The sequence below is a fragment of the Suillus discolor genome (assembly GCF_016758755.1).
Source record: "Suillus discolor strain FC423 chromosome Unknown F5147scaffold_45, whole genome shotgun sequence".
NCBI classification, from domain to species: Eukaryota; Fungi; Basidiomycota; class Agaricomycetes; order Boletales; family Suillaceae; genus Suillus; species Suillus discolor.
This window is the reverse complement of record NW_024541292.1, coordinates 20,770-46,904: the sequence shown is the minus strand read 5'-3', so window position 1 is coordinate 46,904 and position 26,135 is coordinate 20,770. Positions and strand designations below refer to the sequence as shown.

General features: G+C 47.3%; 9 protein-coding genes across 9 annotated transcripts; 7 read left to right on the top strand and 2 right to left on the bottom strand.

Moving 5' to 3' along the window:
• Positions 1–309: 309 nt before the first annotated feature.
• F5147DRAFT_706369 (arginase family-domain-containing protein) lies at positions 310–2,191 on the top strand. The gene is made up of 9 exons (XM_041437985.1): positions 310–467; positions 522–637; positions 692–1,047; positions 1,104–1,275; positions 1,354–1,453; positions 1,504–1,571; positions 1,622–1,676; positions 1,723–1,853; positions 1,905–2,191. Exons 1-9 carry the CDS (start codon positions 329–331, stop codon positions 1,962–1,964), a joined length of 1,197 nt encoding a protein of 398 aa, XP_041290365.1. The 5' UTR covers positions 310–328; the 3' UTR covers positions 1,965–2,191.
• An 808-nt stretch (positions 2,192–2,999) lies between these two features.
• On the bottom strand, positions 3,000–5,471 carry F5147DRAFT_706357 (amino acid/polyamine transporter I). The gene is made up of 12 exons (XM_041437984.1): positions 5,106–5,471; positions 4,962–5,046; positions 4,818–4,911; positions 4,683–4,759; positions 4,576–4,630; positions 4,360–4,529; positions 4,192–4,302; positions 4,090–4,143; positions 3,789–4,036; positions 3,531–3,736; positions 3,272–3,474; positions 3,000–3,214 (listed from the first exon to the last, which is right to left on the bottom strand). The coding sequence occupies exons 1-12, from the start codon at positions 5,253–5,255 to the stop codon at positions 3,078–3,080; spliced, it is 1,590 nt and encodes a 529-aa protein (XP_041290364.1). The 5' UTR covers positions 5,256–5,471; the 3' UTR covers positions 3,000–3,077.
• Positions 5,472–5,539: 68 nt separating this feature from the next.
• On the top strand, positions 5,540–7,950 carry F5147DRAFT_706353 (carbohydrate esterase family 4 protein). The gene is made up of 15 exons (XM_041437983.1): positions 5,540–5,969; positions 6,026–6,071; positions 6,124–6,208; positions 6,265–6,325; positions 6,376–6,400; positions 6,451–6,616; positions 6,670–6,691; positions 6,751–6,879; positions 6,937–6,963; positions 7,014–7,047; positions 7,102–7,157; positions 7,210–7,260; positions 7,324–7,348; positions 7,401–7,847; positions 7,904–7,950. The coding sequence occupies exons 1-14, from the start codon at positions 5,914–5,916 to the stop codon at positions 7,536–7,538; spliced, it is 921 nt and encodes a 306-aa protein (XP_041290363.1). The 5' UTR covers positions 5,540–5,913; the 3' UTR covers positions 7,539–7,847; positions 7,904–7,950.
• F5147DRAFT_654804 (carbohydrate esterase family 4 protein) lies at positions 7,792–9,364 on the top strand (the record flags this gene model as incomplete). Its single annotated transcript, XM_041433908.1, has 12 exons — positions 7,792–7,847; positions 7,904–7,949; positions 8,007–8,091; positions 8,141–8,201; positions 8,251–8,275; positions 8,332–8,497; positions 8,551–8,572; positions 8,627–8,711; positions 8,809–8,835; positions 8,975–9,081; positions 9,135–9,159; positions 9,218–9,364. 12 exons carry the CDS (start codon positions 7,792–7,794, stop codon positions 9,362–9,364), a joined length of 852 nt encoding a protein of 283 aa, XP_041290362.1.
• Positions 9,365–9,504: 140 nt separating this feature from the next.
• F5147DRAFT_706347 (Alpha/Beta hydrolase protein) lies at positions 9,505–11,826 on the top strand. The gene is made up of 9 exons (XM_041437982.1): positions 9,505–9,810; positions 9,863–9,961; positions 10,018–10,102; positions 10,158–10,235; positions 10,282–10,490; positions 10,547–10,585; positions 10,634–10,733; positions 10,784–11,379; positions 11,432–11,826. The coding sequence occupies exons 1-9, from the start codon at positions 9,687–9,689 to the stop codon at positions 11,686–11,688; spliced, it is 1,587 nt and encodes a 528-aa protein (XP_041290361.1). The 5' UTR covers positions 9,505–9,686; the 3' UTR covers positions 11,689–11,826.
• An 846-nt stretch (positions 11,827–12,672) lies between these two features.
• F5147DRAFT_638901 (uncharacterized protein) lies at positions 12,673–14,592 on the top strand (the record flags this gene model as incomplete). Its single annotated transcript, XM_041432989.1, has 2 exons — positions 12,673–13,538; positions 14,022–14,592. The coding sequence occupies 2 exons, from the start codon at positions 12,673–12,675 to the stop codon at positions 14,590–14,592; spliced, it is 1,437 nt and encodes a 478-aa protein (XP_041290360.1).
• A 272-nt stretch (positions 14,593–14,864) lies between these two features.
• On the bottom strand, positions 14,865–16,539 carry F5147DRAFT_706336 (carbohydrate esterase family 4 protein; the record flags this gene model as incomplete). Its single annotated transcript, XM_041437981.1, has 13 exons — positions 14,865–15,094; positions 15,146–15,170; positions 15,225–15,275; positions 15,327–15,382; positions 15,434–15,467; positions 15,515–15,541; positions 15,600–15,744; positions 15,821–16,016; positions 16,067–16,091; positions 16,142–16,202; positions 16,260–16,344; positions 16,392–16,437; positions 16,484–16,539. The coding sequence occupies 13 exons, from the start codon at positions 16,537–16,539 to the stop codon at positions 14,960–14,962; spliced, it is 942 nt and encodes a 313-aa protein (XP_041290359.1). The 3' UTR covers positions 14,865–14,959.
• A 2,017-nt stretch (positions 16,540–18,556) lies between these two features.
• On the top strand, positions 18,557–20,187 carry F5147DRAFT_838592 (kinase-like domain-containing protein; the record flags this gene model as incomplete). Its single annotated transcript, XM_041444170.1, has 6 exons — positions 18,557–19,039; positions 19,098–19,184; positions 19,240–19,545; positions 19,597–19,722; positions 19,778–19,886; positions 19,938–20,187. The coding sequence occupies 6 exons, from the start codon at positions 18,557–18,559 to the stop codon at positions 20,093–20,095; spliced, it is 1,269 nt and encodes a 422-aa protein (XP_041290358.1). The 3' UTR covers positions 20,096–20,187.
• A 2,832-nt stretch (positions 20,188–23,019) lies between these two features.
• Positions 23,020–25,213, top strand: F5147DRAFT_706324 (kinase-like domain-containing protein). The gene is given in 9 exon segments (XM_041437980.1): positions 23,020–23,168; positions 23,249–23,974; positions 24,031–24,117; positions 24,180–24,494; positions 24,543–24,662; positions 24,718–24,826; positions 24,878–25,103; positions 25,114–25,126; positions 25,140–25,213. The coding sequence occupies 6 exon segments, from the start codon at positions 23,465–23,467 to the stop codon at positions 25,033–25,035; spliced, it is 1,299 nt and encodes a 432-aa protein (XP_041290357.1). The 5' UTR covers positions 23,020–23,168; positions 23,249–23,464; the 3' UTR covers positions 25,036–25,103; positions 25,114–25,126; positions 25,140–25,213.
• Positions 25,214–26,135: the final 922 nt, after the last annotated feature.

Below are 26,135 nucleotides of genomic sequence, written 5' to 3'. Positions count from 1 at the left end.
CAGCATGCATCCTTCTCAAAATGAGGCTTGCATCGTGTTTGATCCTACCTCGTGTGGAGTATTTTTGTGAGCCGAATTTTCCGACTCATTTCCATTTCACTATCCCTGATAAGCTTCATCTGGCAGATGGGGCCTTGCGTTTTCAGGCCTCATGGCGGAAAGCGTCTTGTACCTGTGATGTTATCAAGACAGAATCACCATCTTTTGTGATACTCGTGGCGTGGTAGCGGTCATGAGATACGAAAATTTTCCCGTCAGAAAAGCTTTTTAAGTAGCCTAACGCTCATTGAAACTCATCAGATTCTACCCTCTAGAATTTTCCCCCGAGATGAAATCACAAGCTGTTGCTCTGTTCGCTTTGGTGTTCGCTGCCGTAGGCTTCGCCCATGACCATCACCACGAAGACCAAATTCCTCTGAATTATGTCAAATACCCCTACCAGGCCGTGTATCCAGGCGATAATGAAGGTATACACTAAACCCTCCTCCTATTGACTGCGCTCACCGGCACCCGCGATGTAGTAACCGCGGACTCTATTTTTTCTGGAATTACCACATTTGCGAAGCTACCATGGGTGCAATGTCTTGGCAAGGACCGAGATACTACCTTTGATATCGCATTTATCGGCGCACCTTTTGTACGTTATTGCATCTTCGTTTATTCAAAAGGTTTATTCTAGTGTTCTGCATAGGATACCGGAACATCCTACCGCCCTGGTGCCCGGTTCGGGCCTGCTGGTATTCGTGCCGGATCCCGCCGGTTGACATTGTATGGAGGATACAATGTTCCCCTCGAGGTCAACCCATTCCATTCTGGACTCAAAATTGTAGATTGCGGTGACATCCCAGTCACTCCCTACGACAACAAGTTCGCCATACAGCAAATTGAAGGCGGGCACAAGGAGCTCCTTCACCGACCTGCTTTTTCTCCACTTGGCAACGATGCTCTCACCGGCAAGCCCCTCGTTCCAATTTCGGTCGACGGAAAGAATCATCCACGGGTAGTCACACTTGGTGGTGACCACACGATTGTTCTGCCTTTGCTTAGGTTCGTTTCGCTTCTAGCGGGTGATTTGCGACTGTTACTCAATGCTACGCACCCAGGTCTATTCACTCTGCATATGGCCCAATTTCTGTCATCCACTTCGACTCCCATTTAGATACCTGGAAACCTTCTGTATTTGGAGGCGCCCCTTCCGACCAGGCCGCTATCAACCACGGCACATACTTTTACTGGGCTAGTCAGGAGGGTCTGATTAAGAATGGAAGCTCTATTGCAAGTATCTTATTTCTTTACCTTCCAACATCTATCACCGAATGCTTTGATCCTAGTTTATCTTTGAACTTCATCTAGCATGGTGCTATCCGGACCACGCTATCAGGACCAGCCGATTATGCGAATGACGACGCCTCTGGCTTCCGACGAATCGAAGCCCGTGAGATCGACACCATAGGTGAACGAGGCCGAGGATTTATCATTATTCATTATCTGAACATCTCGTAGGCACTGATGGTATTATCAAAAGGATTCGGGAGACCGTCGGCGATCGACCCGTTTATTTGTCCATTGACGTATGTTGGAATTTCATATCGCTGTGGAGCATTCAATTAACTTATTATAGATTGATTCCATCGATCCCGCATTCGCTCCTGCGACGGGCACCCCAGAAACCGGTGGTAAGTTCGTACGTCATTTTTAGATGATAAACTCAATTACCTCAAGGCTGGTCTACACGCGAGTTACGCACTATCATCAGAGGCTTGGATGGTCTCCACATTGTTTCGGCCGATATTGTTGAAGTTGCTCCTGCATATGATACGAATGCAGAGCTTACGACCATGGCCGCAGCCGATGTACGTCATGAATATCAAACTTCCGAATTGTTTTCAACCCTAGCTTCCCAGGTACTTTTCGAGGTCATTAGCGTCATGGCCAAAACCCCCTTGGGTAAAGTCGCGAATTAAGCGAGAAGATTCATTTTACCTCAGATCAAGTTAGCTGGTTTTCTCTCGGCAGTAAAACGAATTTCTTGGTATTCATTTCCTCCTTTACTATTGGAGATTCCATCTATGCATTATGAGTTTAGTCCTGTATCAAATGCCGTTGGCCGCAGAGTAGTCACTATTTGCGTTCGCAGTGTACGACATCGTTGTTTCAGAATTTAGATATTCAATCACAGTCATGTAAAATATCTAGCACATGCTGCTTGCCATCGAGTGATTGTCCCTATTGTACATGGTTTTCAAAGGATCAGCAGCTCGCTCCCCCGAACAGGAAGGTTAGGATTCAGCGCGGTTTGGAAATCCAACTTTGACATTTACTACTAGTAGTTAGTCTCCCACAGGCAGGCTCTTGTACATCATAGAAGGAAAAAGTTGTTCCTCCGCTACATTAATTATACAAGCATCCAGAATCATTCCTGCGTACGTTCGGTATATTACCGTGCCCCATGTTCTTTTACGTCGTATGCTAACGTACTTGATCTATAATAGAATCTTGAACCGGGGCAGGATGACGCTCTATGACAGGGCACCCCTAGTCATCATTATTTCGCCATACTTCGATGTATTATGCTTCATGTGTCATGATGGATGCGAAGAAGAGTTGGTCGATACGTGTTGCATAATATTACATACTGGCCATGCTGACCGCGCGGGCTTAAAAACGTCACTATTGCTTTTTTGTGTACTTACATAGGGGCCTGGACCCTGCTGGGAGACACGTCAAGAAGAAAATGGAGGTAACACAAAATTTGCATTATACACATGCCGCGTGCACGCGTAATACCTCAGTCTCAAGCAGAAGGCTAACAGTTCTGAATCTAATCAGTGTGTATACCGGATAACGCAGGATTCCGAGTCGATGGCCCGTTCATCGGACGCTGGTAACCCTATATTCTTGATTTGTGACAGCATAGAAATACGTTAGACAAGCGCAGGAAGTACTGCATTGCTTCTCTGTTTCAACTTAGTAGTCTTCCACAGGTGGAGCGCACCATATTTAGAGCACCATATTTGATTGCATCTACGCCACTAGCATCTACAAATGTGCTTGGACAACAGACCAAATATCACCCTTCAAAGCTCTTTCCCCTCTGAAGACGATCTGGGATCATCAATATTCTTGATCGGGCCATGGAACCACTTGTGCGCTGAAAAGATCCAAGAGATAGACGCAAAGATGAAAACGCCCATGATAATCACGACAGCGTAGTCTGTACCATCTTGTCAGCAACCGAATCAAGGCTATCAGAATCATTCGATATACGTACTCATCCCCGCCGGGGTGGTTGTTTGTGTTGGGGGAAAGAGTAATAAAACAACAATGAATGATACCCATGCAACCGCTATGATCCCAATAGGTATATACCACCTTCCCAGGCTGAATGTGCCAGGGACCAGCTTATCACGGCCCGATGTGATACGAAGGAAGATAGGTGTTGCATAAGACACGTACAAGCCGATGACGGAGGCCCTGGGATGTGGATAAGTCCTAAGGATATGGACTTGACGAAGTGAAATCCAACATACCCTGCAAGAGATGAAAGTGCGGCGGCGGAGAAACCTAACAAGCCACAAACGGCGGCACCAGTCATTACCAACCAGACAGCATTTACAGGAGTTTGCGTGCGCCGATTGATCCGCTTCCACCAACGAGAGCCGGGAAGAGCGTTATCTCTCGCAAAAGCAAAAACGACACGAGATGCATCGACTCCTTGTGCAGCTCCCGTCACGAACTGATCAACCTATTATTCATGCGAAAACAAATAATGATAATCTTCAGCGTACCTGGACAACAATGATAAGACTCCATATTGCCAGCATCCCTCTTTTTCCAAGTACATCCAAAAAGAGCTGGCCCATGGGAAGTGGTAAGGCACCAGACAACAAGTCGGCCACTGAAGCCGTTGCAAAGGAGCACGCGATAAAGAGAAGCCAGCCCAGTACTTGCGTCCCGAACACACCCACGAGGACTGCAATGGGTGCTGTACGCTGAGCACCGGCTACCTCTTCAGCGATGTGCGCAGCGGAGTCATCTGGAGTTCTATGAAGTCAATGGTACATCCGCAGATGACATCTGCCCACGCACAGCCCGTGAGCGTCCACATTGGAGCCGTGAAAGCAAGAAGGAAAGCCCATCCATCTGTACACGCGGTCGGTCAGTGGCATCAGATTACAGGCCAGTGCTCACTGTTGCTCCATCCTGTGTTGTTCTCGAACATAGTGAAGGCATCTTGTGTAGATACTTTGTTATCACCAGAACAGACAAGTAATGCAATGATGGCGGCTATAGTGGTACCAACTGTTGGAAGAAAATGGGATCTAGACGTTCATACACCCCGTGTAAACCAATACTTGCCGTTAACAATCACGTAAAACAGATTTAAGCGGGCCAATACATTCGTGGCAGCAGAGCATACTAGGCCATGGGCAAATAGAATGGCCAGTAAGATGCCGTATGTGGCACCAGAGCTCAATATCGTTGCTCCATCAGAGCTCACCGCAATCGCGGTAGTGATCATCTGTGCACTACACAAAGTAAGTCACAGGAAGTATATAGTACTGCTTAACGAACCATGTAAAGTCGATGGAACACACGAGAGTGACTTGGCCCGTGATATTGGCCCATCCTGGAAAGCCCATGATGAGATAAGTGTCTATTTGACAAAATGTTTCCCCAACCTGTGATCCAGCTCGCTAATGCAGAGTATTTCGGAGGTGCGAGTTTAGCGGAAAAGTAATAAAGGCCGGCGGAAGTCCTAGGCGAAAACTAAGGTCCCAAGTCACAGTATTCTGGAAGGTGACAAAAGTATTTACGGCATTGATGATACCAGCTCCGCCATTGAAGATGCCACCGCCATCACAAAGAAACAGGGAATCAGCCATCCCCAGACCATTCCAACGTGACCACCTGCGGACCTCGGTGTCACACGTGGCTGATATTGAAGGGTAGGCACACACCTGAGACCAATGGAAATGAGAATGTCGATGATACAGAGGCCACCACACCCATGATTGAAAAGGCAAAAGCAATTGTCTCGATCATCTGGACGGAATTATGTTTGCTTCCATATGGGCGGCAACTTGTAAAGGAGTGTCACTGACCGAGAACTCGCGCTTGAATTCGGCTTTGTAGCCAAGCTCAGCGAGTAGTGTATCGTCTGCATTGCGGGGCGGAGTAGAGTCACGGTAGCCCTTGATGCTGCCAGTAGTGTTGACGCTGACTTCCGCCTGCTTCTCCGAGCTGATCGACATCTTCGGATACGACACGGGGTTCTTACGCTTCTTTTACGCCATGTGTACTTATATATATCGGTCAAGTTGGAGATAAGGGCATGGGCGCTTGGTTACTAAGTCGTGTCGTGTCCTGGTCATCTGAGAAAGAGCCTCAGGCCTGCGGAAAGACATGCGACACTTGGTAAAAATGTCCCTTATCTCTTGACAGTGACATGTTATCATGCTGGGCCATGTCACTCATGGAACGAGAAGGCACAACAACTTGAACTTGCTCAATGAAGTGCTTATGTAACGAATCCGCTCTTGCCAAGTCAATGCCAAGTTCAACGTTCAACCGCGACTGCAAAGTGGTGTCGCCTCGATCCCCTCAACTTACTTATAGCTTTGGTCGAAATTTGTGCGATTGCAGCAGTACGATGCGAATTCTCGAGTTCAGCTTAACAGTCCTCTAGAATAAATCCATCACCGCGTCGCTATCTACTCGGCTTATATTAGATCGTTTGTGAGTGAGCATTCGCTGCATCTCCCGTTACCGGTCCTTGAAAAGGGTCATGGGACTGTATCCTACGTTCCCTCATATATATATCGTTGTGATATCATTCTCACCATGACTAGGACTCAAAGATTCCCCATCAACACTGTCTGAATATTCTTGCGGTTCAGCCACAAATACCTAATGCCCAGAAAAGTTCTCATTGGATTTGGCGTAGATGTTGATGCTGTGGCTGGTTGGTATGTTGTCTTCCATTTGATCATGAAAAGAATCAGCGCCGAGTACTATTATGCAGGCTTGGGTCCTATGGAGGAGAAGATTCTCCGTTAGATATTTCACGAGTATGGTCACGGTACAATCTTTACATGATCGTTGGGAGCTCAAGTCAGGCAGGGAATGTATGCGGGAGAAGTTGGAGTACCTCGCCTTCTGAAGCTGTTTGATAAGTATAAGATTAAGACAACCTGGTTCATCCCCGGTCAGTCCTAAGTTCAATGCTCTCAAGACACGTGGAATTGATGGGCGCATATGAAGGACACAGCTTGGAGACATTTCCAATGCAAATGGAAGCAGTTCGAGATGCCGGTCATGAAATGTAAGCTTCCTTGGCTGTGGAGATCCTTATCTTTCTCATGTCATGTGCAGAGGTCTTCATGGATATTCCCATGAGGTAAATGGTGATGGTATCAATCCTGGGCATGGTACTGAATATTTCTAAAGAACCCTGTCTCTATGACCCTGGAACAACAGCAGGACATTTTGGACTACACCCACAAGCTTCTTACGGATTTCAATCACGGTGTTCCTCCGAAGGGCAGCGTCGCCCCTTGGTGGGAAACCAGCAAGGAGGGGACGACGCTGTTGTTAGAAAAGGGCATTGAATATGGTCACAATTCATTGCTACTCGTTTCAAGTGAAGTATTGACACCGTTTTAACAGATCACTCCAACATGTCCCATGAGTAAGGCGGTATACCAGTCCTGCCAGTATTTACTCATAGGAATTCTCGCATTCTTTCAGTTCGCAGATGTATTATCTTCGTGATGAAGATACGTGGACGAAGATTGACTACCAGGCGCAAGCTCACACGTGGATGAAGCCGCTACAAAGGGGCAAGGAAACAGGACTCGTCGAGATTCCTGCTAACTGGTTCGTGGATTGTATCATTGGTGTCTTCCCTTCCATGCGTCTTACACAATTGGAAAGGTACCTTGACGATCTTCCCCCGATGATGTCAGATCCCGCTACCTGTGTGCAAGTTCAACCTACTAACATCAGTCTAGGTTCATTAAGTCGAGCTCAAACTCTCATGGTTGGGTGTGTCATCACGTTTGAAGCACTTCTGGGCTGTTTCATTTATGTATCCGACAGGTTAACACCCGAGATGTCGAGCAACTTTGGAAAGACACTTTCACTTATCTGTATAGGTAACGATACTAATTGTGTTGCAATCCACTGTCTACTGATTACACCACTTAGAGAAGAGGAAGATTTCGTATTCCCTCTCACGATTCACCCAGATGTCAGCGGGTGAGTCTCTCTTTCTCCCTTCTTCGATACTTGAGCGTCTCTAAGTGTTTTATTTTGGTACAGTCGTCCACACGTGCTTCTCATGCTGGTGTGTTTCATCCAACATGCTCCTTGCTCTCTAAATAACTGGCGATACATAGGAGCGTTTCATTGAATGGGTCAATACCCACGATCACGTACACTGGGTAACCTTACACGGGATGGCTCAAGACTTTAGAGCCAGAAAAGAACCAGCACCAGGTGCCGTAATGCCTAAGGGCTTCGCACAACGTCTGTGAAATGCTGTACATCGTGTTGTAGAAGACTTCTTCACGCGGATGAATATTGAATGACGCGAGTCAGTGTTCTATCAACTTGGTTTGATAATCTACACGTGTAGAAGGCCCCAAGAGATATTACATCATGGATCGTGGCAAAAGCGAGCTGCAATCATAATACAAGATCTCTTCTGCAGCCCTGGTCTTTCTAAAGATAGGCTATATAAAGAGCCTGTTCTAGTCTCTTTTTCGCCAGAAGTACTAACCTAATAAGATGCCCCGCGAGATCCTCATAGGGTTTGGTGTTGATGTGGATGCTGTGGCTGGATGGTAAGTTTAATTCCTTGTGAGCTCCGAAATGACTGTATTCTATGCGACCACTTCAGGCTAGGCTCGTACGGTGGCGAGGACTCTCCCCTAGACATATCTCGCGTATGATCGAATTGCTTTCAACCTAACCTATGGCATTTTTACCTGATGATCTTTTAGGGCATGTATGCGGGCGAAGTTGGAGTTTGGCGAGTATTGAAGTTACTTGATAAATACAACATCAAAGCTACTTGGTTCATCCCAGGTGAGTTTGAGTTTTGTTACTGGGGCTTTATCACACCATTAATGTGCAGGCCATAGCTTGGAAACGTTTCCAAAAGAGATGGCAGCTGTCAGGGACGCAGGTCATGAAATGTTAGTCTTGTGCCTGTGTCATGATGACCACTGACTGATAGCTATCTAGCGGACTGCACGGTTATTCGCATGAGGTGCCTGCACACACTTAACCCAACTAGACTTACATGGCTCAGCTAATTTTCCACAGAATCCGGATGCATTGACGCCAGAGCAACAACGTGATATTCTTGATTACACATACAAATTACTCACAGACTTCAATCACGGAGTGCCTCCAAAGGGCAGTGTAGCGCCGTGGTGGCAAACAAGCAAGGAAGGCGTTGCCCTCCTTCTAGAGAAAGGAATCGAGTATGGTATGCCTACAAGTTATGTCACGATATTGGATCGCTCTTATACTTCCATGTAGATCATTCGAACATGTCTCGCGAGTAAGGATCTGGGATGTGTGTACCCCACTCGGATATTGACTGCTGTGTTCGCAGCTCCCAGGCACACTACCTTCGTGATCAAGATACGTGGACCAAAATCGACTACAAGGAGAAGGCGCGCACGTGGATGAAGCCTCTTGTGAGGGGAAAAGAAACAGGTCTCGTTGAAATCCCTGCTAGCTGGTAACACTGTCCCTTGCCGGAGTGATCAATCATAGCTAACTTTTCTATCAAAGGTACCTCGAAGATATGACACCAATGATGTGCGTTTTATGCTTCATAGAAAAGCGTGCTTCATTGACGCAAAACATAGGTTCATGAAGGCTAGCAGTAATTCTCATGGATGGGCAAGCAAAACATGGTACAATTCCCAAAACCGTTTACTGACTTGACCACGCTTAGGTGGCCCCTCAAGCTGTCGAGCAGCTTTGGAAAGATACCTTCACATATCTCTACAGGGAAGAACAAGATTTCATTTTCCCGCTGAGTATCCATCCGGACGTGGGCGGGTACGTCTCATACATTGCTTTCGCATTTAGAATGATTAACTTATTTGATTTAGACGTCCCCAAGTATTACTCATGCTGGTAAGTGGTTCTAATGACCTACAAGCGTGCCTATGTGACACTGCATTCCTGCGTTTAGGAACGGTTCATCGAGTGGGTCAATACTCATGACAACGTGAAGTGGGTTACGTTCCATGAAATGGCAGAAAGGTTCAGGGCGAAGAATGATCCTCCTCCAGGCGCTATGATGCCAAAGGGATATGTGAAACATAAAGCACGGCTGTAGTAGAGTGGACTTCAAAACGCTAGCTGAATCATACACAAAGCGCTTACCGTTACATGATAAGCGGTCAATAGGAGGTTTTCCAAAATAGGATGTGATGTTGAGGACATTACATAAAGGCGTTCCGAGCATCCCGCTTTACTCATCCATGTACTAGCCCGAATATATAACTTCCTACCTCGTGATCAATAATGCCTAGGTCTCTGTGGCACATGCACGTCCTATATCGTGGATCCTATAAGAACCTGTGATTGTTCATCCCGGCCCACTGTCAAGTTCAACTCGAATCTCTCAAGTCGTCTTGTCACTTACACCTCGAGCAAACATGGCTATCCCACCTATCCCACACATCCCTGATGAGCTACAGAAGGGTGTCAGTGTCGTCGTCGAGACGAAGTACGGTCCCATCAAAGGTGGCAGAACCACGAACGGCGCTTCAGTGTTCTTAGGTGAGGTTGTCAACCAGACCCTTTACACTCGTACGCTGAACCAAGTATTTAGAGGTTCCCTACGCGTTGCCACCCGTTCGCTTCCAGGACCCAAAGCCACTACCTCCTGATTATCGATATGAAGACAAGGATTACATTTATGAGACCAAGCGTATGTCAAATCATCAAACTCTCGTAAATCATTGCTACAAGATGGAATTGCCTTAGACTGTGTTCAGCCTTCGAACGATGGACAGGGTGCAGCGACAGCACCAGCTGATCGTAAGGGCTACGGAGAGCCGTCAGAGGACCCGTAAGCAATTCAGGATATTGTTTCCAGCTCTGAATCTGATACTTTCATTATTCAGCCTGTTTGTCAATATTGCGTGCCATTCATCATCGAAACCTGGGGCGAATCTTCCTGTCAAGGTTTACATTCACGGAGGGTTCGTTGTGCATAGACCTATAATTCTCAGTGACCCATTGTCGCAGATTTCTTCAGTTTGGTTCGCCCCATGGCTTGAGCTCCCAGTCACAATATGTGGCCGAGTCAAGGAAGGAAATTCATATCAACATCGGCTATAGGCTCTCGGTACTTGGTTTCCTTGCGTGCGACGAGCCCAAGATAGACGGAAACTTTGGCTTCAAAGATCAATGGTTAGCGCTTCAGTGGATTTCGGAGAACATTGCATCATTTGGAGGTAAGCTTGCATGCACGCCATGTCAGATTTTGTCGATATCCTGACATCATGTGCAGGTGACCCAAGCAATATACAACTTTCTGGGCTGTCTGCTGGTAAGTGAAAGTTTCCTTTGAACTCACATCATTGCTAACGAGCAATAGGTGCCCATGCCGTACACCAAATCTTGCACCACCTTTCACACCTGCCACCAGGGCAGAACTCTCCGTTCCGTTCCGCCCATTTGCAATCAAACGCAATGATGTGAGTCACTTACTTTTATCACTTGCCATTAACTCACTCATTGCCTGCAGGACTATCCCTAAAACCCCGTTGGAGCTGAGGCAATCCTTCCAAGCCCTTTGCCGCGCCCTCAATCTCGATCCTAATGCCCCTGACATTTTGGAGACTCTGAGAGACCCTGCCAAAGTTCCTATCAAAGCCATGATGAAGGTAATAGAGACAGACGAAGTCGGTGTGGAGCACGGCACGTACCGAGGATGTTTTGATGGCAATTGGATCCCTACCACACCCGACCCAATGACCTGGCAACGGTCGGGAGCCCTTGCTCGTGCTCTGCGCGAGAAAGGAGTCAAGAGCATTTCTATTGGCGATCTGAGCGAGGAGTGGTACCTTTACGCGATCGCGCACCCGGTTCAAGGTCCACAGGATGTGTTCCCTAACATCTTGCGGTACTTCCCACGTCCCGTCGTTGAGAAGCTCGTGAAGAAGTATCAGACGCTCCCAAGTACAGCAACTATCGACGAATCGATGAGGCACATGGGAGAAATTCTAAGTGATGGACAAGTGCACATCCCCGTGAGGATGTTTGCAAGAGATTTCCAACAGGCGGGGTTCCCAATTCTCAGATATACGATTCGCTGGACTCCAGAACAACTGCGTCCAAAAGGTATATCAGTATCCATAGAGTTGTGAGATGATTACTGAAGCTCGTGCAACAGGGTGGGTCACGCATGCAACTGACCGCTGCTTCTGGGCTCTTCGTATCCCGAGCATGAATTATCCACAAATGAAGAAGGCGATTGAATGGCTTGACGCATTCGACAAGGAGATCGCCGCCCTCGAGCAACAGGGCAAGCCGACGCATGGACTTGATGAAGCTCTGACTATGCAGGAAGACCAAAGCATCGTGTGGGCAGAAGACAAGAGATGGGCCGAGTTAATGAACATTGCAAAGATCTTACCTGGTGAATCTTGAACACTGTTGAATTTTCGCAGTCGTGTAATCTAAGAATGATGATGATGATCTTTGAGCAAAATTTGATGCATAACGAGTTTTGGCGATTTTGTCTTGAAAAACAAGATGCAGGTTTATTGTCCTTAAGTCGTAGACCCCTTTCGCAATATTCAGCTGTATAGTGTGTAGCCACTTTAATAAAATCAGTGCTAGCGATGCTGACGATGTCGGTCCAAGTACAAGCGACCATCGGCGGTTACTGATATCCTCAATAGTCTTACCATTGCCCTGCCCTGAATATTCATAACGGATACTATAAGCACCATATAACTTAATAAGGTATCTATGTATAGTACTACTATATGCTCTTTAAAGGGTTCAGTGACGACAACGCGGCCGCATGGATATGGCGTGTTCACTGGCGCTCAGCGCTCAGTTCTTGGGTTCGTTGAACTCTACTAGTACAGAATGACACGACGTCGCAGGAATACACCAAAACAACAAGCCAGAACAGAATTTGCAGGAGAAACTCAGAAGACAGACGGCTCTCCGAGTCCGTGTGCACCTACAACACAATACCAACATTTCATTCCACGATTCATATTACGAAGATTCCAAGTCGGTCCTGTGAAGTATGTTTTCAGTGTCCTCTCGAGCACTCTGCGTGTAGGACAATAGACCAGAATACTGAATGATGTTCTTTGCAGGTCCAAAACAGAACGACAAAAAGAATTTCGACGCACTGGTGTTGATCCTGAATACGTCTACTACTATGATATTGCCACGGGTAGCCTTGACATTCGTCCTATTGGAAAGGTTTACGGCGTACATAATCTCTACCAGGACGTTCGAAACACGTATAATATCAACGAGCTAGAAGAGAAATTAGCGGACCTCGAACGTCATGCAGCATCTATTATCATGGACTTGCACAAAGCGCTTCCTCAGGGTACTTTCACTCTGAAGCGGAGGCCGCTAGAGCTCCTACGGAAGTTCCTATTTATCATGCATTATCGCAAGGTATCATGCTCCAACACCTACTTTCAAGCGGATCACCCGGAGAACGCAAGGGGCCGTCAGTGGATTGAGTCCTACATGAAAAAGAAGGGTATTCAATCCGCTGTCGAGTTTTGGCTATACGTCCTCAGATACTACCTGGACACATCGCATTCAGATATCATGAGAGATGCTGCAGAACTTATAGAGAAGTACGGCGAAGAAGGTCTTCAAAAAATGATGACTGAATCGCATATCCCACCTGATCTCGAAAACCACGATGCGTACACTTACCATACTCAGGCGGACAACTACTTCTTCAGCATCTGGGAAGCCGCGGAAGGGGAAGAATTTATCCTCACGCACAACACATTTGGTTTGTGGGAAGGTTTAGGAGGTGGCTGCCCTGGCCTGCATCGCATATTTGTAGTCAGCCCTCGCATTGCCCTCGTCCTGCGGCATGTGGTATTGCGTCCAGAGATGAAGGAATATATCAAGCCGGGTTCGTTAGTGAGCTCTTTGCTCCACGTGAATCCAGTACCGCCCACTCCAATTTACGCCAGTGGCGAACGTGGTGCACACATCGACCACGTAGATGTGCAATCCGCGATGTCACTTGCACGTTACAGATCCTCCCAGGAAGGGGCAGATGACAGTTTTGTGTTCAAGATCACAAAGCTGTCGCGACCCCAAACATTGGAGTTCAATTCCGTTCTATTAGTCAATGTGACGAAGACAGGCTCTTTGACCTTCCTGTCAAGGAGGAGTATGCTCCGCACCGTGCGTGCGTTCCGGAGTTTGCCAGCCAATTTCCTTGAGAGCGAGCTTCTCGTTCCGCTCATTGCGCGACTGGCGGATACTGTGGAGACAGAAGTGTCAGCTCTTCGTCCACCATCACAGTCGCCAGCGGCTGTCCTCGACCAGGATGTTGACGCACTTACACTCGTTGATGTAGTGCTCTATGTGCTTCTAATGCAGATATGCACGGGCAGCAGGCGGTTCGAAACGGCATACGACAGGGCATATCTAGTCTTTAGAATCATGGAGAAAGCAAAGCCTACTTCATTTGCAGACGAAATCAGCCGAGAAGTCGAGAAGGCTTTCAAGGTCTGCAAATGTTCGGAGGATGAAGTGTCTTTCGCAGAAGGTGTCAGTTTCGCTCCTTTACTCTCTTCGATTTCCAACGAGTCGTCCTCTCAACTCTTCCGATTCATGATACCTTGCATGAGCAGACTGGGCGCAGTGATGTCTGGAGGTGAAGGGATTTTGGAAGAGCTCCAAGATGAAGTCGCCGTAGTGAGTTTTCTTGCACGTGCGTCAAGCAGCCCTGTAGTGTGGCATGCGCTCTTGTGTACCAGCCCACAGGCCCCCGAAATCTTGTCAACGCTATTCAAGGAAGACACCCCGACAGATGGATTTGTTGTGGATCTCACGCGGCTCATGTATGAGCGCTCTTCACCGTCAGATTTCTCTTCTGGTTTTCATATGGCATATTCATTACGAAGAGTATGCGGCATGGCTGGGCCGACCACCAATCCTGTCAGTCTGAGCTATTACCAGTTAACGGCATCTATAATTCAATGTCTTGGTCGCACAATGCTGGGATCCCTGCCAGAACCGTATTCTTCGCAGCCGCGCGAGAGGCCCAAGGCCCGGCTCCTTTACAAGATGCCAGAAGAGCATTCAGAGTTGCTTTTCTCGAATATGAAGATGATACTGCGGAAATCGCTCCCGGGGTATGAGCTCTCGCCGGGAGGGAGTACTCTAGGCCAAACCCTCAAAAAGTGGATAGACGAGATGGCCATCGTCGGCTGTCTTGCGTGGTTGGGGAAACATAGGAGGAATTTTTTGGACTACGTTCTGGATGGGTTTCTGCAAAGTATGAATTTCAAGCTGTTTGAAGATGAAGAAGCCACTGGGAGTACCTAAATCAACTTGTTCGAATCGATCTTGTATTGTGTTCGAGTTCGCTTACTGAGACGTATCGGTTGTACATATTTTTATTGCAAATGAAGACTCATTGAGCAGTGATGATTGCAGGAACTTGAAGGCTATGCACGGCAGCCAAAGCATGACGATCACACTGGCAGTAACCTTGTACATGACATGCACAAGCTCATTTAAGGTCTGTCCGACTCAAATAAATCAGAACCCTTTCTGCCATGGCTTTCGAAACGTATAAGTCACAAATTGATACAACATACTGATACAAATGAGTAGGTAAACATTCAACAGCGCCTAAAGAAGTCTCAACACAAACATGCCGTATGAAACACATTGCATTGTAAAGACAAGCTTAGGCCTTCTCGAAGCCTTTGGGCATGATGGCACCTGGTGCTGGGTCATTTGTGGCTCTGAAATCTTGAGCCATTTCATAGAAGGTTAGCCACTGGACGTCATCGTGAGTATTGATCCATTCAATAAAACTCTCCTGTGACAGCCAATGAATTAGAGAACAAGGAGGAGGTTGAGTGAAATATACCAGCATCAGAAGTACGTGTGGACGACTGTCAAAGACCGAGGTCAGAACACTCAAATGATGGTAAGAAGTGGAGACTGACCCGCTAACGTCCGGGTGGATGCTAATGGGAAATACAAAATCTTTCTCTTCTCTGGTCGCTAGAAATCAACAGGGGGCTGAAACCAAGCAATCTTACCCTTACCTATAGAGGTAAGTGAATGTATCTTTCCAAAGCTGCTCGACAGCTTGGGCGCTGACCTGATGGATGCATGAATAGACGTGAGAAGGTTTTTAAACGTGTTAGCATACCCAGCCATGAGAGTTTGAGCTTGATTTGATGAACCTAGACTAGTGTTAGCATGTTGCTTTTGTGCACGACTTGCGTCCTACATCATGGGGGGAAGATCGTCAAGGTACCTTAACACACGTATAATCAGCATCAAATCAGCGCACATTGGCGATGTATTTGACGGACCAGTTAGCCGGAATCTCAACGACCCCAGTTTCTTTGCCCCTTTGCAGCGGCTTCATCCACGTGTGAGCTTTCGCCTGATAATCAATATTTGTCCATGTATCTTCGTCACGAAGATAATACATTTGCGAACTGAAAGAATGTAAGTCTGAGTATTTCACGACTGGTATGCCGACTCACTCGTGGCACATATTGGAGTGGTCTGTTTTAAAAGGTGTTAGTACCTTGCTTGAAATGAGTAGCGATATAGTGACCATATTCAATGCCCTTTTCCAGTAACAGCGCCGTTCCCTCCTTACTGGTTTCCCACCAAGGGGCGACGCTGCCCTTCGGAGGAACACCATGATTGAAATCCGTAAGAAGCTTGAAGGTGTGGTCCAAAATGTCTCGCTGTTGTTCCAGAGTCATAGTAACAGGGTTCTTTGGAAACATTCAGCTCCTTGCCCAATATTGATATCATTATCACTTACCTCATGGGAGTATCCATGAAGACCTCTGCGTATGAGATGAGAAAGATATAGATCTCCTCACCCAAGGAATCTTACATTTCATGACCGGCATCTCGAACTGCCTCCATCTGCTTCGGAAATGTCTCCAAGCTATGACCTACATACGCTATCCGTCAGCTCCTTGTGTCTTGGGAGCACTGAACTTGAGACCAACCAGGAATGAACCAGGTTGTTTTGATCTTATACTTATCAAACAACTTTAGAAGGCGAGGCACTCCAACTTCTCCCGCGTACATTCCCTGCGCTGATTTAAGCTGATAATCACATAACGTCAATGCGAGCGTACCCGAGAGATGTCCAATGGCGAATCTTCTCCTCCATAGGACCCAAGCCTGCATCATGATCACCATTATCATCTACGAATGGAAAACCACGTACCAGCCAGCCACAGCGTCAACATCTACGCCGAATCCAACGAAAATTTTCCTAGTCATAGATGCGGGCTATCGCTTAAAGGCCAGACAGTATCGACAGGGTGTCGTTCAGTCCGAATCATGGTGAGAACTGCAATGCGGCACTATATATACGAAGAACATATAACAAACCACATGACCCCATTGACAGGCTATTATTGCCCGGGGAAGGCTGGCTCGCAGGCATTTAAGATAAGCCTTTCCAGACCTTGATACAATGACGAGTGCGGCCTCCGCTCTACTCTAGAGTACTAGTGGCATGTTAGAAGACACCCCAATGTCAAACAGACAAAACAGTGATAGGAGCAAGATAATCGATGCATTGGTGCATGAAACGTCACAAAATCCAGAAACATCATGGTCACATAATATAAAAGACCGAAACACTCAAGATTCTGCCGTAGCTCGAAGCTTGAGTACTAGTCGCGTGTGGTTGTTTGCAAAGAAAAACGTGGTCAAGAGACTTTGGGGATGCAATGATTTCGTTGCTTGTATACTGCAAGTGCGGCCAAGACGCTCTCAACTTTCGGTATGTCTGGATTCCCTACTACAGTCAAATTCTGATTGGCACATACTTGAGTTAAGAGTAGGAGCGGGCTGACGAAATTTCTCGAGTTGGTAGTTTCTATAAATATATGTGGATAGTGCTTACTCTAGTTCGTCGTCGACAATGTGTTCCGTAGAAGTTGCACTCCTAGGCAGCCGATCTCAGGCTCTGGGTAGACCAGGTGAACGGGAGAGATAGTTGGACGAGTGCAAGACAATATCATGCATATACGTGCATGGGCGCCCACTTCCATGGCCTTCAGGACTTGATTCGTATGAATCATGTTATCATAGCGGAGAGTCGTGGACTCGTGATTCCCGTACCTAGCAGAAGAGTTTTCGCAAAAGGTTTCACGGTTCTAGCCGGTCCGGGTCAGCCGCAACCTCATTGGGATCATAGTGCTCCCTTGTTTCCTTGTCACGGTCTTTACCGTTACAAGCTTACAGCTTCTGGTTCGTCGCTTGTGCTGCATCTCGACCACATCCTGCGTCGCTTGTGATTTCAGATCGAGAGCTTGCAGGTGACGGGCATCTGTTGTGTCAGTACCCTTCGTATGTTTTTTTTCGCGTGTCACAGTGTATGCTAATCTTCGTTCAAGAGCGTTTTGTTCACCAAATCAAGCTACTGCTCTTACTACATGTATTTTCACGTCATCAACCTTGTTATATATCAAGCCGAAACCAAAATATAACTCAATGACTCGGTTACTTTCCTACTTGCAATCACGACCTCCATGGGACCATACCGTGATCGACACGTCCGCACAAGCCCCAACATGTAAAGTTTGAATTTGAATCATCAAGCCTCTTATTACCTTCAAACGCTGTCATTTCATTCCATGACTCTGTCATGCTGTCGTCCAAAGGTGTAGTTCATGCATCACTCCGACCTTTCTGCTAACATACATTTATACTTTTTGAATGTCAATACCGCTGCCGCGGAGACTATCTTGAGCGACCGACTCCACGGCTGGGGACATTAACTTGACATTCATGAGATAAGTATACGAAGAATAATGTACAAGTTCTTCCGAAGATACCCATTCGTGGTCTGTCGTGCGACGCTGATAAATAAATATTCAAAAGAAGTAAAACACCTGTAACAGCATGCCTCACACCGGTCAGTGCTTGACTAGAATGTTCGGTGCTAGGACTGCTCGCGTTCTAGACTTGGACATGCACGTTTCTGCGGCATCGCATTGTTTTGATATCGTGAGTGTTATTGACCACTCGGCAGCTGGCAGGGATGTGCACCGACGCTTGCCGCTCAACTGTGGTCGCAACGTGTTTTGATTGTTCCACAGCGCACATCTCCACAATCTCCCCCGTCGTGATCTACAGTAGCTAGTCGCCATGATTACCCTGTGGGTGTTTTCAGACAATCCACAAATCGACGCTCCACAACTCATTTAAAGCATGCTGTGGTCCTACCAATGAACTCTGAAATTCGCGCGTCGAATTGCTCCCTTCTCCTCGTTCTTATCTGTTAAGCATGGTCGCTCAATCTTCTTCTTCTGAACCTCATTCCAGCACTGCATCCAACGCCCCCGTCATAATGTCTACCGTAGTCGATGCTGGCATCGCCAATCCTCGCTCAGAGCTCCCCAATCTTCAATACCCTCCTGCCGACCCTCCAGCACCTGCTCACATTTTCACCTTCACGCACTCCGTCCCAGCAGAGGTGGTCCGAACTACACCGGTGTCATGCACGTATGGCCCCTTTCGTATTTGGGGCACATTGGGCGAGGGCACGTACGGCGTGGCGATGGGAGCTGAAGACATAGTGTCCAATCGCCTGTTGTGTCTCAAGGTCTTTCCAAAGCGCCGTCTTGAGCGCAAATCCAGGAAAGCTGTTCTTCTGAACGAACTCGAAGCGTACAAGCGTCTTTCATGCGCATTGCCGTGTCCCGCGGCTTATTTCCTCATGGGGCTTGAAATGTCGTTTCAGACAAAGGATAAGATATGTTTTGTAATGGTACGTCCTCCTCCCCTGCTACCCATTTCAGTCATCTGACTCCATCGGATGTCTCTAGGACCTGATGGCAGGCGACCTGTATAATTATCTGCAACATTATCCTTCGTACTGCGTCAGCAATGCTCGCAGGTGGACTGCACAAATGGTAAGCAGTTGTCTGTCCTGGTCTTCGATGACTCACGCCTCCTCCGATTTTGAAGACCCTTGGGATCAACGCTTTGCACGAGATAGGGATTATCCACCGGGACATCAAAACCGAAAACATCATGATCGACGTTCGAGAGAACGTGCGCATCATTGACTTTGGTGGTAGTTATGTAAACAAAGACGAAGGACCCTTGGACCGACAGCAGAATTATTCTTCGGAACCGGTGGGAACGACACACATCATGGCACCGGAGGTACTGCGCAACATATCCGACCCCCGTCCTTCGAAGTACGGAGCACCCGCAGACTGGTGGTCGTTAGGTTGCGTCATCTACGAGCTTGTGTCGAAGGAGCACGAGGTATGTTTCGAGTCTTCCTTCGCTGCCATCTTACTAATATCATCTCATCAGTCGCTCTTCGTTACAGAGGACGACGTATTTTCCTATGTTTCTTGGTGCTCCAGCCGCAACAGACCATCCAAACGGTTCCCTGCCTTTCAAGAATTGAAGGAAAATCTCGCGGATTTGATATCTGGAGTAAGCTTTTGTCTTGTTCATTTTCCGGAACCATCACTCATCTTCACCGCGGTAGCTGCTGCAACCCGACCCGTCATCGCGGTTTGGGTTTGCCGAAGTCGTAAATCATAGATCGTTTATGTCCAAATCCGGCACGTCAGAATTCTCCGACGCACACTCTCGCGGTGAGTTGAATCTGATTTGTCTGTGAACATCATACTAAAAACGGATTGCAGCGCTTGAGCGCGAAGAAGTTCCATGTTCGCTGCCAGACTTACGATGTGGTCGAGAGACCAACGAAGCGGAGATCTGGTTTCGCCAACCTTACTGGGAGAAATCGCACATTCCGAATGTGGACCAGCTCACGCCGGCACTTTTCTCTCATTTCTTATGATAGCCCTTCAGTCCAGTCGGTGCTCATTTCGTTTTGATAGCTTCACTGTTCACTGTCATTACGTCTCCTTTCCTTCTTCAAGTTGTTACAAATAATCTTATGTAAAATATATCTGTATCCTGGTTCCCTTTTTTGGTTCACATACATACATCTTTCGGTATCAATTCACTGTTTGTTCCATAGCTCCCAGGACCCAGGCGGTAACGGAATCGGCATGGGTTTTCAAAGGTTTGAGTTCATAGTTGTAGCTGATTTCAGCAGATTACATACGCCACGTTACTACTCAAAGCACGCCATCCGAACAGTCGACAAAGTACTAAAGCAAGGTCTCCGCACTAACATTCTCTGCTTCTCTTCGAACTCAAATTTCTATGGTCACGAAGCGAGGCTCCTGCCACATAATCGACCCGACGCGAAGACTGCACTTGGGTTCATGGTCCTCTTGATCAGACTTACCCTGCGTGCTCAAGCGTCAAAACCGACGGAAACTGGGCACGCCAGGAATCTCGCACAAGAGACTCGTGGTATAGACATGTAATTGAATGCGAGGGGCTCCCCCTTGACAATAATCTTCATCGGGAACAGCTACCATCAAATATATTCTCCGCGCCAACGATCCGAGACCAAGAACATCGATTGGAGTTTTCCGGGTACAGATTCAACCGCTCTCATCGAGTGTTACTGTGTTATTAATGGATTCCAGGAAAGATGGCTTACTTCGTTCCACGTCACACCAACAGCTTACTCGGAGCCGCAGTTTTAGTCTGTACCTAACCAGATATGCAGACTTGAGTCCACAGGATTTTTCCTCCCAGGAGAGGGGTGATGGTACTTCCGCTCCATCGATACCATCACTTCAGCAATACGAAGGTTTGTGATAAATGTCCGCCCAACTCAACGAGGATCGTGAGGGTATGTCTCTTGTTTCTCTGTCGGGAATGCATACAGCTGGGGGGAAGAGTTACAAGGTATGTAGTATGAGGAGTCGAATTCTAACTTTCCCAGTGTAGTTCAACTTGAAGTGGTCGATATTATCCGATCTGCATGGTAAGTGGGTGAATGCTACCAGGTTAAGGTATGTAGCCAGCGGTTCCGAAGTTTTTGCTGATGCATTGAAGTTCGGTGTCTCGTAAATCAGAAAGTTCACGTGTTCCTGCTCTTGCTGCAGCCTCAAATTCTGCAACCTCACGATTGAGCTGAGAATTTAACTCTTTAAACTAGCAGTACACGACCGCGGTGTAAACAGGGTATTAAAAGCTAATTTTTGATATATATATTGTGAGCCAATTCATGGCACAACACGCGCCTGGCCTCCAGGTACGGATGAAATCCATCATAGGTATCGAGCCGAATTCGCAGCTTGATGGTACCTCCACTCCCGACGTTAAGACCCAGAAGTCCAGGGTGCTCATGTGGTGCAAGCTCGGTAAGCAAGCCCATAGAAAAACGACGCTTCTGCATGACATGTAGGACTGCAGGGTCCTTGGAAAGAGTTATGAGACACTCCGTCGCTGTTTCAGGTCGCGGTGAGCTAGGGCCAAGGCTGTGCTCTGAGATCGCTGTGTGAATGGATGGATGATGTGCTACTACAGTCTGTTGTAGTAAAAAGCACAAAAACAGAAAAACGAACCTCTATACCAGGATCATGATCATCTCCGGTTCATCCTGCTGGACAGGTTGTGGGTCCCGATACCATGCTAGCATGTATCCTTTTTTTCTTTCAGAGAACACGTCCCCTTCGTATCGGGACCTCTACATGCCGTCTCCATGTTCCATAAGGTACTTGGTGCAGCTGGCTCTTGCACAATCTCTCGCAACCGCAGTGATATTTTTTGGTGTTACTGAATCTGTAAAAGAGCGTGGAGTCATGGTAAGTTGACGAAGGTATATCTTGCCGACACGAAACGCTGACAGAACGCAGGTCACAGATAACTGAGATAAGTTCTGTGCAACATATGTAATGATAGAGACGATAAACGAGAGGACATGTAGGAAATGGCCGGTCTGTGTTAAGTCTGCCTCAGGCGACTTTGCAACAAGTTTGAGTCACATGACAGGTATTCGTTCCCGTTGATCATTCTGAATTTATTCGAGAGTTTCGTATAAGCTTATTTCCAAATAGTTTGCGATGTTTATCAGTACACATCTGCCTAGAATCATACTATCATAGTGGAGAGTCATGCTTCCCGTACCCAAGTAGAAGAGTTAAACTTGAAGGTTGCACGGTTTGCGCCGCCGGCCCGGGTCAGCCGCAACCTCATTGGGATCATCATGCTCTTTGCTTCCTTGTCTAAGTTGTCTTTATCGTCACAGCTTCTGGTTCGTCGCTCGTGCTACATGTCGACCACCTCCCGCATCACTTGTGATTTCAGATCGAGAGCTTGCAGGTGAACCGCGACGGGGTGTCTGTTGTGTCAGTATCCTTCGTATGTTTTTTTTTTCGCGTGTCACAGTATATGCTGATATTAGTTCAAGGGCATTTTGAACCTACTGCTCTACATGTATTTTCCCGTTATAAACCTTGTTATGCATGAAGCCGAAACCAAAATATAACTCACCGACTCGGCTACTTTCCTACTCGCAATCGCGACCTCCATGGGACCACGCCGTGATCGACACGTCCGCACAAGCCCGTTGAACATGTAAAGTTTGAATCCGAATCATCAACCCTGTTATTACCTTCAAACGCTGTCAATTCATTCCATGACTCTTTCATGCTGTCATCCAAAGGTGTAGTTCATGCATCACTCTGATCTTTCTGCTAACATACATTTATACTTTGTAAATGTCAATACCGCTGCCGCGGAGACCATCTTGAGCGACCGACTCCACGGCTGGGGACGTCAACTTGACATTCATGAGATAAGAATATGAAGAATAATGTACAGATTCTGAAGATACCCATTCGTGGTCTGTCGTACGACGCTGATAAATAAATATTCAGAAGAAGTAAAGCACCTGTAACAGCATGCCTTGCAGCGGTTAGCGCTTGACTAGAATGTTTGGTGCTAAGACCGCTCGCATTCTAGACTTGGACATGCACATTTTTACGGCATCGCATTGTTTTGATATCGTGAGTGTTATTGACCACTCAGCAGCTAGCAGCGATGTGCGCAGACGCTTGGTGCTCAACTGTGGTCGCAACGTGTTTTGATTGTCCCACAGCGCACATCTCCACAATCTCCCCCGTCGTGATCGACAGTGGCTAGTCGCCATGATTACCCTGTGGGTGTTTTCAGACAATCCACAAACCGACGCTCCACAACTCATTTAAAGCATGCTGTGGTCCTACCAAGGAACTCTTAAATACGCTCGTCGAATTGCTCCTTGGCATTTCCATACCCTTCTCCTCATTCTTATCTGTCAGGCATGGTCACTCAAAAGTCCATCACTCAATCTTCTGCTTCTGAACCTCACTCGAGCGCTGCATCCAACGCCCCCGTCATAATGTCTACCGTAATCGATGCTGGCATCGCGAATCCTCGCTCAGAGCCCCCCGATCCTCAATACCCTTCTGCTTCAGAGCCGGCCGACCCTCCAGCACCTGCTCACATTTTCACCTTCACGCACTCCGTCCCAGCAGAGGTGGTCCGAACTGCGCCGGTGTCATGCACGTATGGCCCCTTTCGTGTTTGGGGCACATTGGGCGAGGGCGCGTACGGCGTGGCGATGGGAGCTGAAGACGTAGCGTCGAATCGCTTGTTGTGTCTCAAGGTCTTCCCAAAGCACCATCTTGAGCGCAAATCCAGGAAAGATGTTCTTCTGAACGAACTCGAAGCTTACAAGCGTCTTTCATGCGCATTTCCATGTCCCGCGGCTGATTTCCTCATGGGGCTTGAAATGTCGTTTCAGACAAAGGATAAGATATGTTTTGTAATGGTGCGTCCTCCTCCCTGCGACCGTTTCAGTCATCTGACTCCATCGGACGTCTCTAGGACCTGATGGCTAGCGACCTGTTTTATTATTTGAAACATAATCCTACGTACTGCGTCCCCAATGCTCGCAGGTGGGCTGCTCAAATGGTAAGCGGTCGTCTTTCCTGGTCTTCGACATGTCATGTCTCACGCCTCCTCCGACTTCGAAGACCCTCGGGATCAATGCTCTGCACGAGATAGGGATCATCCACCGGGACATCAAAGCCGCAAACATCCTGATCGACGTTCAACAGAACGTACGCATCACTGACTTTGGCGTGAGTTATGTAAACACAGACGAAGGACCCTTGGACCGACAACAGAATTATTCTTCGGAACCGGTGGGAACAACATGCACCATGGCACCGGAGGTCCTGCGCAACAAATCCGACCCCCGTCCTTTGAAGTATGGAACGCCCGCAGACTGGTGGTCGTTAGGCTGCGTCATCTACGAGCTCGTTTCGAAGAAGCACGAGGTACGTTTTGAGTCTTCCTTCGCTGCTATCTTACTGATATCATCTCGTCAGTCACTCTTTGTGACAAAGGACGACGTATTTTCCTATGTTTCTTGGTGCTCCAGTGGCGACAGACCATCCAAACGGTTCCCTGCCTTTGAAGAATTGCGTGAAGATCTCGAGGATTTGATCTCTGGGGTAAGCTTTTGTCTTGTTCGTTTTCTGGCACCATCACTCATCTTTGCCATGGTAGCTGCTGCAACCCGTCCCGTCATCGCGGTTTGGGTTCGCTGAAGTCGTAAATCATAGATCGTTTTTGTTCGAACCCGGCATGTCAGAATTCACCGACGCATACTCTCGCGGTGAGTTAAATCTGATTTGTATGCGAACATCGTGCTAAAAGCGAATTGCAGCGCTTGGGCGCAAAGAATTTCCATGTTCGCTGCCAGACTTACGATGTGGTCGGGAGACCAACGCAGCAGAGATCTGGTTTCGCCAACCTTCCTGGGAGAAATCGCACGTTCCGAATTTGGACTGGGTCAAGGCGGCGCTTTTTTCTCCTTCCTTATAATGGCCCTTCAGTCCAGTCGGTGCTCGTTTCGTTTCGATAGCTTCACTGTTCAAACGTTCCCTGTCACTGCATGATGCATCTCCCTTCCTTCCTTCTTCAAGTTGTTACGAATAATCTTATGTAAAATGTACCTGTCTCGACTCTCTTGGTTCCCTTTTTGGTTCACATACATTTTTCATTCACTGTTTGTTCCATATCTCCCAGGTATGACGCTCCAAAGTGTACTTTAATAAATTGCGCGATACAACACCCAGTGCGCGATACACAACACCCAGTGCGCGATACACAACACCCAGTGCGCGATACACAACATCCAGTGCGCGATACGTCGAGTGCGCGATACAAAAGCAGCTTAGTTGGGCCTTGAAGCTTGAAGCTTCGAAGTCGTTGCAATAGTATTTCATGTCAATATCATGAATTTTTCAACAAGCAAGTCTGCTATAAGCGCTAGTAACTAGTAGTAGTCGGAAAGCAAAAAAAAACTGAAGGTTGCCAGCATCGGCAAAGCCTCGAATCTTTTTGAGGCCTGGCTGTTGGTTAATGTGAGTATTATTGGTAAGGGAATGCATATAGTATGGATGAGCTGGTTAGGGTAGTAGCAAGGTATAGGCAATAAGGACTCCATAGTGATCATTATGGTACTAGAAAAGATACTGAGTAGACGGCGAGAGGACACGAGAGATTAGAGGGCAATATTGACATCACCAATAAAATAATCTTCTGACCAGGGATTAATACGAGGAGGGGCAGATGGACTATCGGGGTCGCGGATACCACGCAATATGATATCAGATGCTTGGGGCTCTACGAAGTCGGGTGGCATGGCAACACGACGGCGTTGAACAATGGGTGAATGAAATTGTGTCGAAAGTAAATCAGCAGTGCCGAAACGTGACCCGGTGAAAAAAGAGCCAGTGGAGGGGACAGTGTTTTTGCTTGGGGTCTGTGGTACCAGAGACAGTTGTCGAATAACATCAGGGAGATCATCCATATCTGCATTAGAACTTTCTAAAAAAACTGAATTTAAAGTGAGTTGAGAAACTTTACATCAAAATAGGGACACACGTTTCGTAGGCTGTGAGGCCGCATTAATAATACTC

Excerpts from the sequence above, each read along its gene's own strand:
- F5147DRAFT_706369 (XM_041437985.1), top strand. The coding sequence starts at position 329 with ATGAAATCACAAGCTGTTGCTCTGTTCGCTTTGGTGTTCGCTGCCGTA. Across the intron at positions 1,048-1,103 it reads ATTGTTCTGCCTTTGCTTAG|GTCTATTCACTCTGCATATG; the intron begins GTTCGTTTCGCT and ends CTACGCACCCAG. Across the intron at positions 1,854-1,904 it reads CGACCATGGCCGCAGCCGAT|GTACTTTTCGAGGTCATTAG; the intron begins GTACGTCATGAA and ends CTAGCTTCCCAG.
- F5147DRAFT_706357 (XM_041437984.1), bottom strand. The coding sequence starts at position 5,255 with ATGTCGATCAGCTCGGAGAAGCAGGCGGAAGTCAGCGTCAACACTACT. Across the intron at positions 4,760-4,817 it reads GAGCTGGTATCATCAATGCC|GACTTCCGCCGGCCTTTATT; the intron begins GTAAATACTTTT and ends GTTTTCGCCTAG. Across the intron at positions 4,631-4,682 it reads ATTAGCGAGCTGGATCACAG|GATGGGCCAATATCACGGGC; the intron begins GTTGGGGAAACA and ends TGGGCTTTCCAG.
- F5147DRAFT_706353 (XM_041437983.1), top strand. The coding sequence starts at position 5,914 with ATGCCCAGAAAAGTTCTCATTGGATTTGGCGTAGATGTTGATGCTGTG. Across the intron at positions 6,326-6,375 it reads CGAGATGCCGGTCATGAAAT|AGGTCTTCATGGATATTCCC; the intron begins GTAAGCTTCCTT and ends TGTCATGTGCAG. Across the intron at positions 7,048-7,101 it reads GCTCAAACTCTCATGGTTGG|GTTAACACCCGAGATGTCGA; the intron begins GTGTGTCATCAC and ends TGTATCCGACAG.
- F5147DRAFT_706347 (XM_041437982.1), top strand. The coding sequence starts at position 9,687 with ATGGCTATCCCACCTATCCCACACATCCCTGATGAGCTACAGAAGGGT. Across the intron at positions 10,103-10,157 it reads GGAGAGCCGTCAGAGGACCC|CCTGTTTGTCAATATTGCGT; the intron begins GTAAGCAATTCA and ends TTCATTATTCAG. Across the intron at positions 10,734-10,783 it reads TTGCAATCAAACGCAATGAT|GACTATCCCTAAAACCCCGT; the intron begins GTGAGTCACTTA and ends CATTGCCTGCAG.
- F5147DRAFT_706324 (XM_041437980.1), top strand. The coding sequence starts at position 23,465 with ATGGTCACTCAAAAGTCCATCACTCAATCTTCTGCTTCTGAACCTCAC. Across the intron at positions 23,975-24,030 it reads ATAAGATATGTTTTGTAATG|GACCTGATGGCTAGCGACCT; the intron begins GTGCGTCCTCCT and ends GGACGTCTCTAG. Across the intron at positions 24,495-24,542 it reads AGAAGCACGAGGTACGTTTT|TTTGTGACAAAGGACGACGT; the intron begins GAGTCTTCCTTC and ends CGTCAGTCACTC.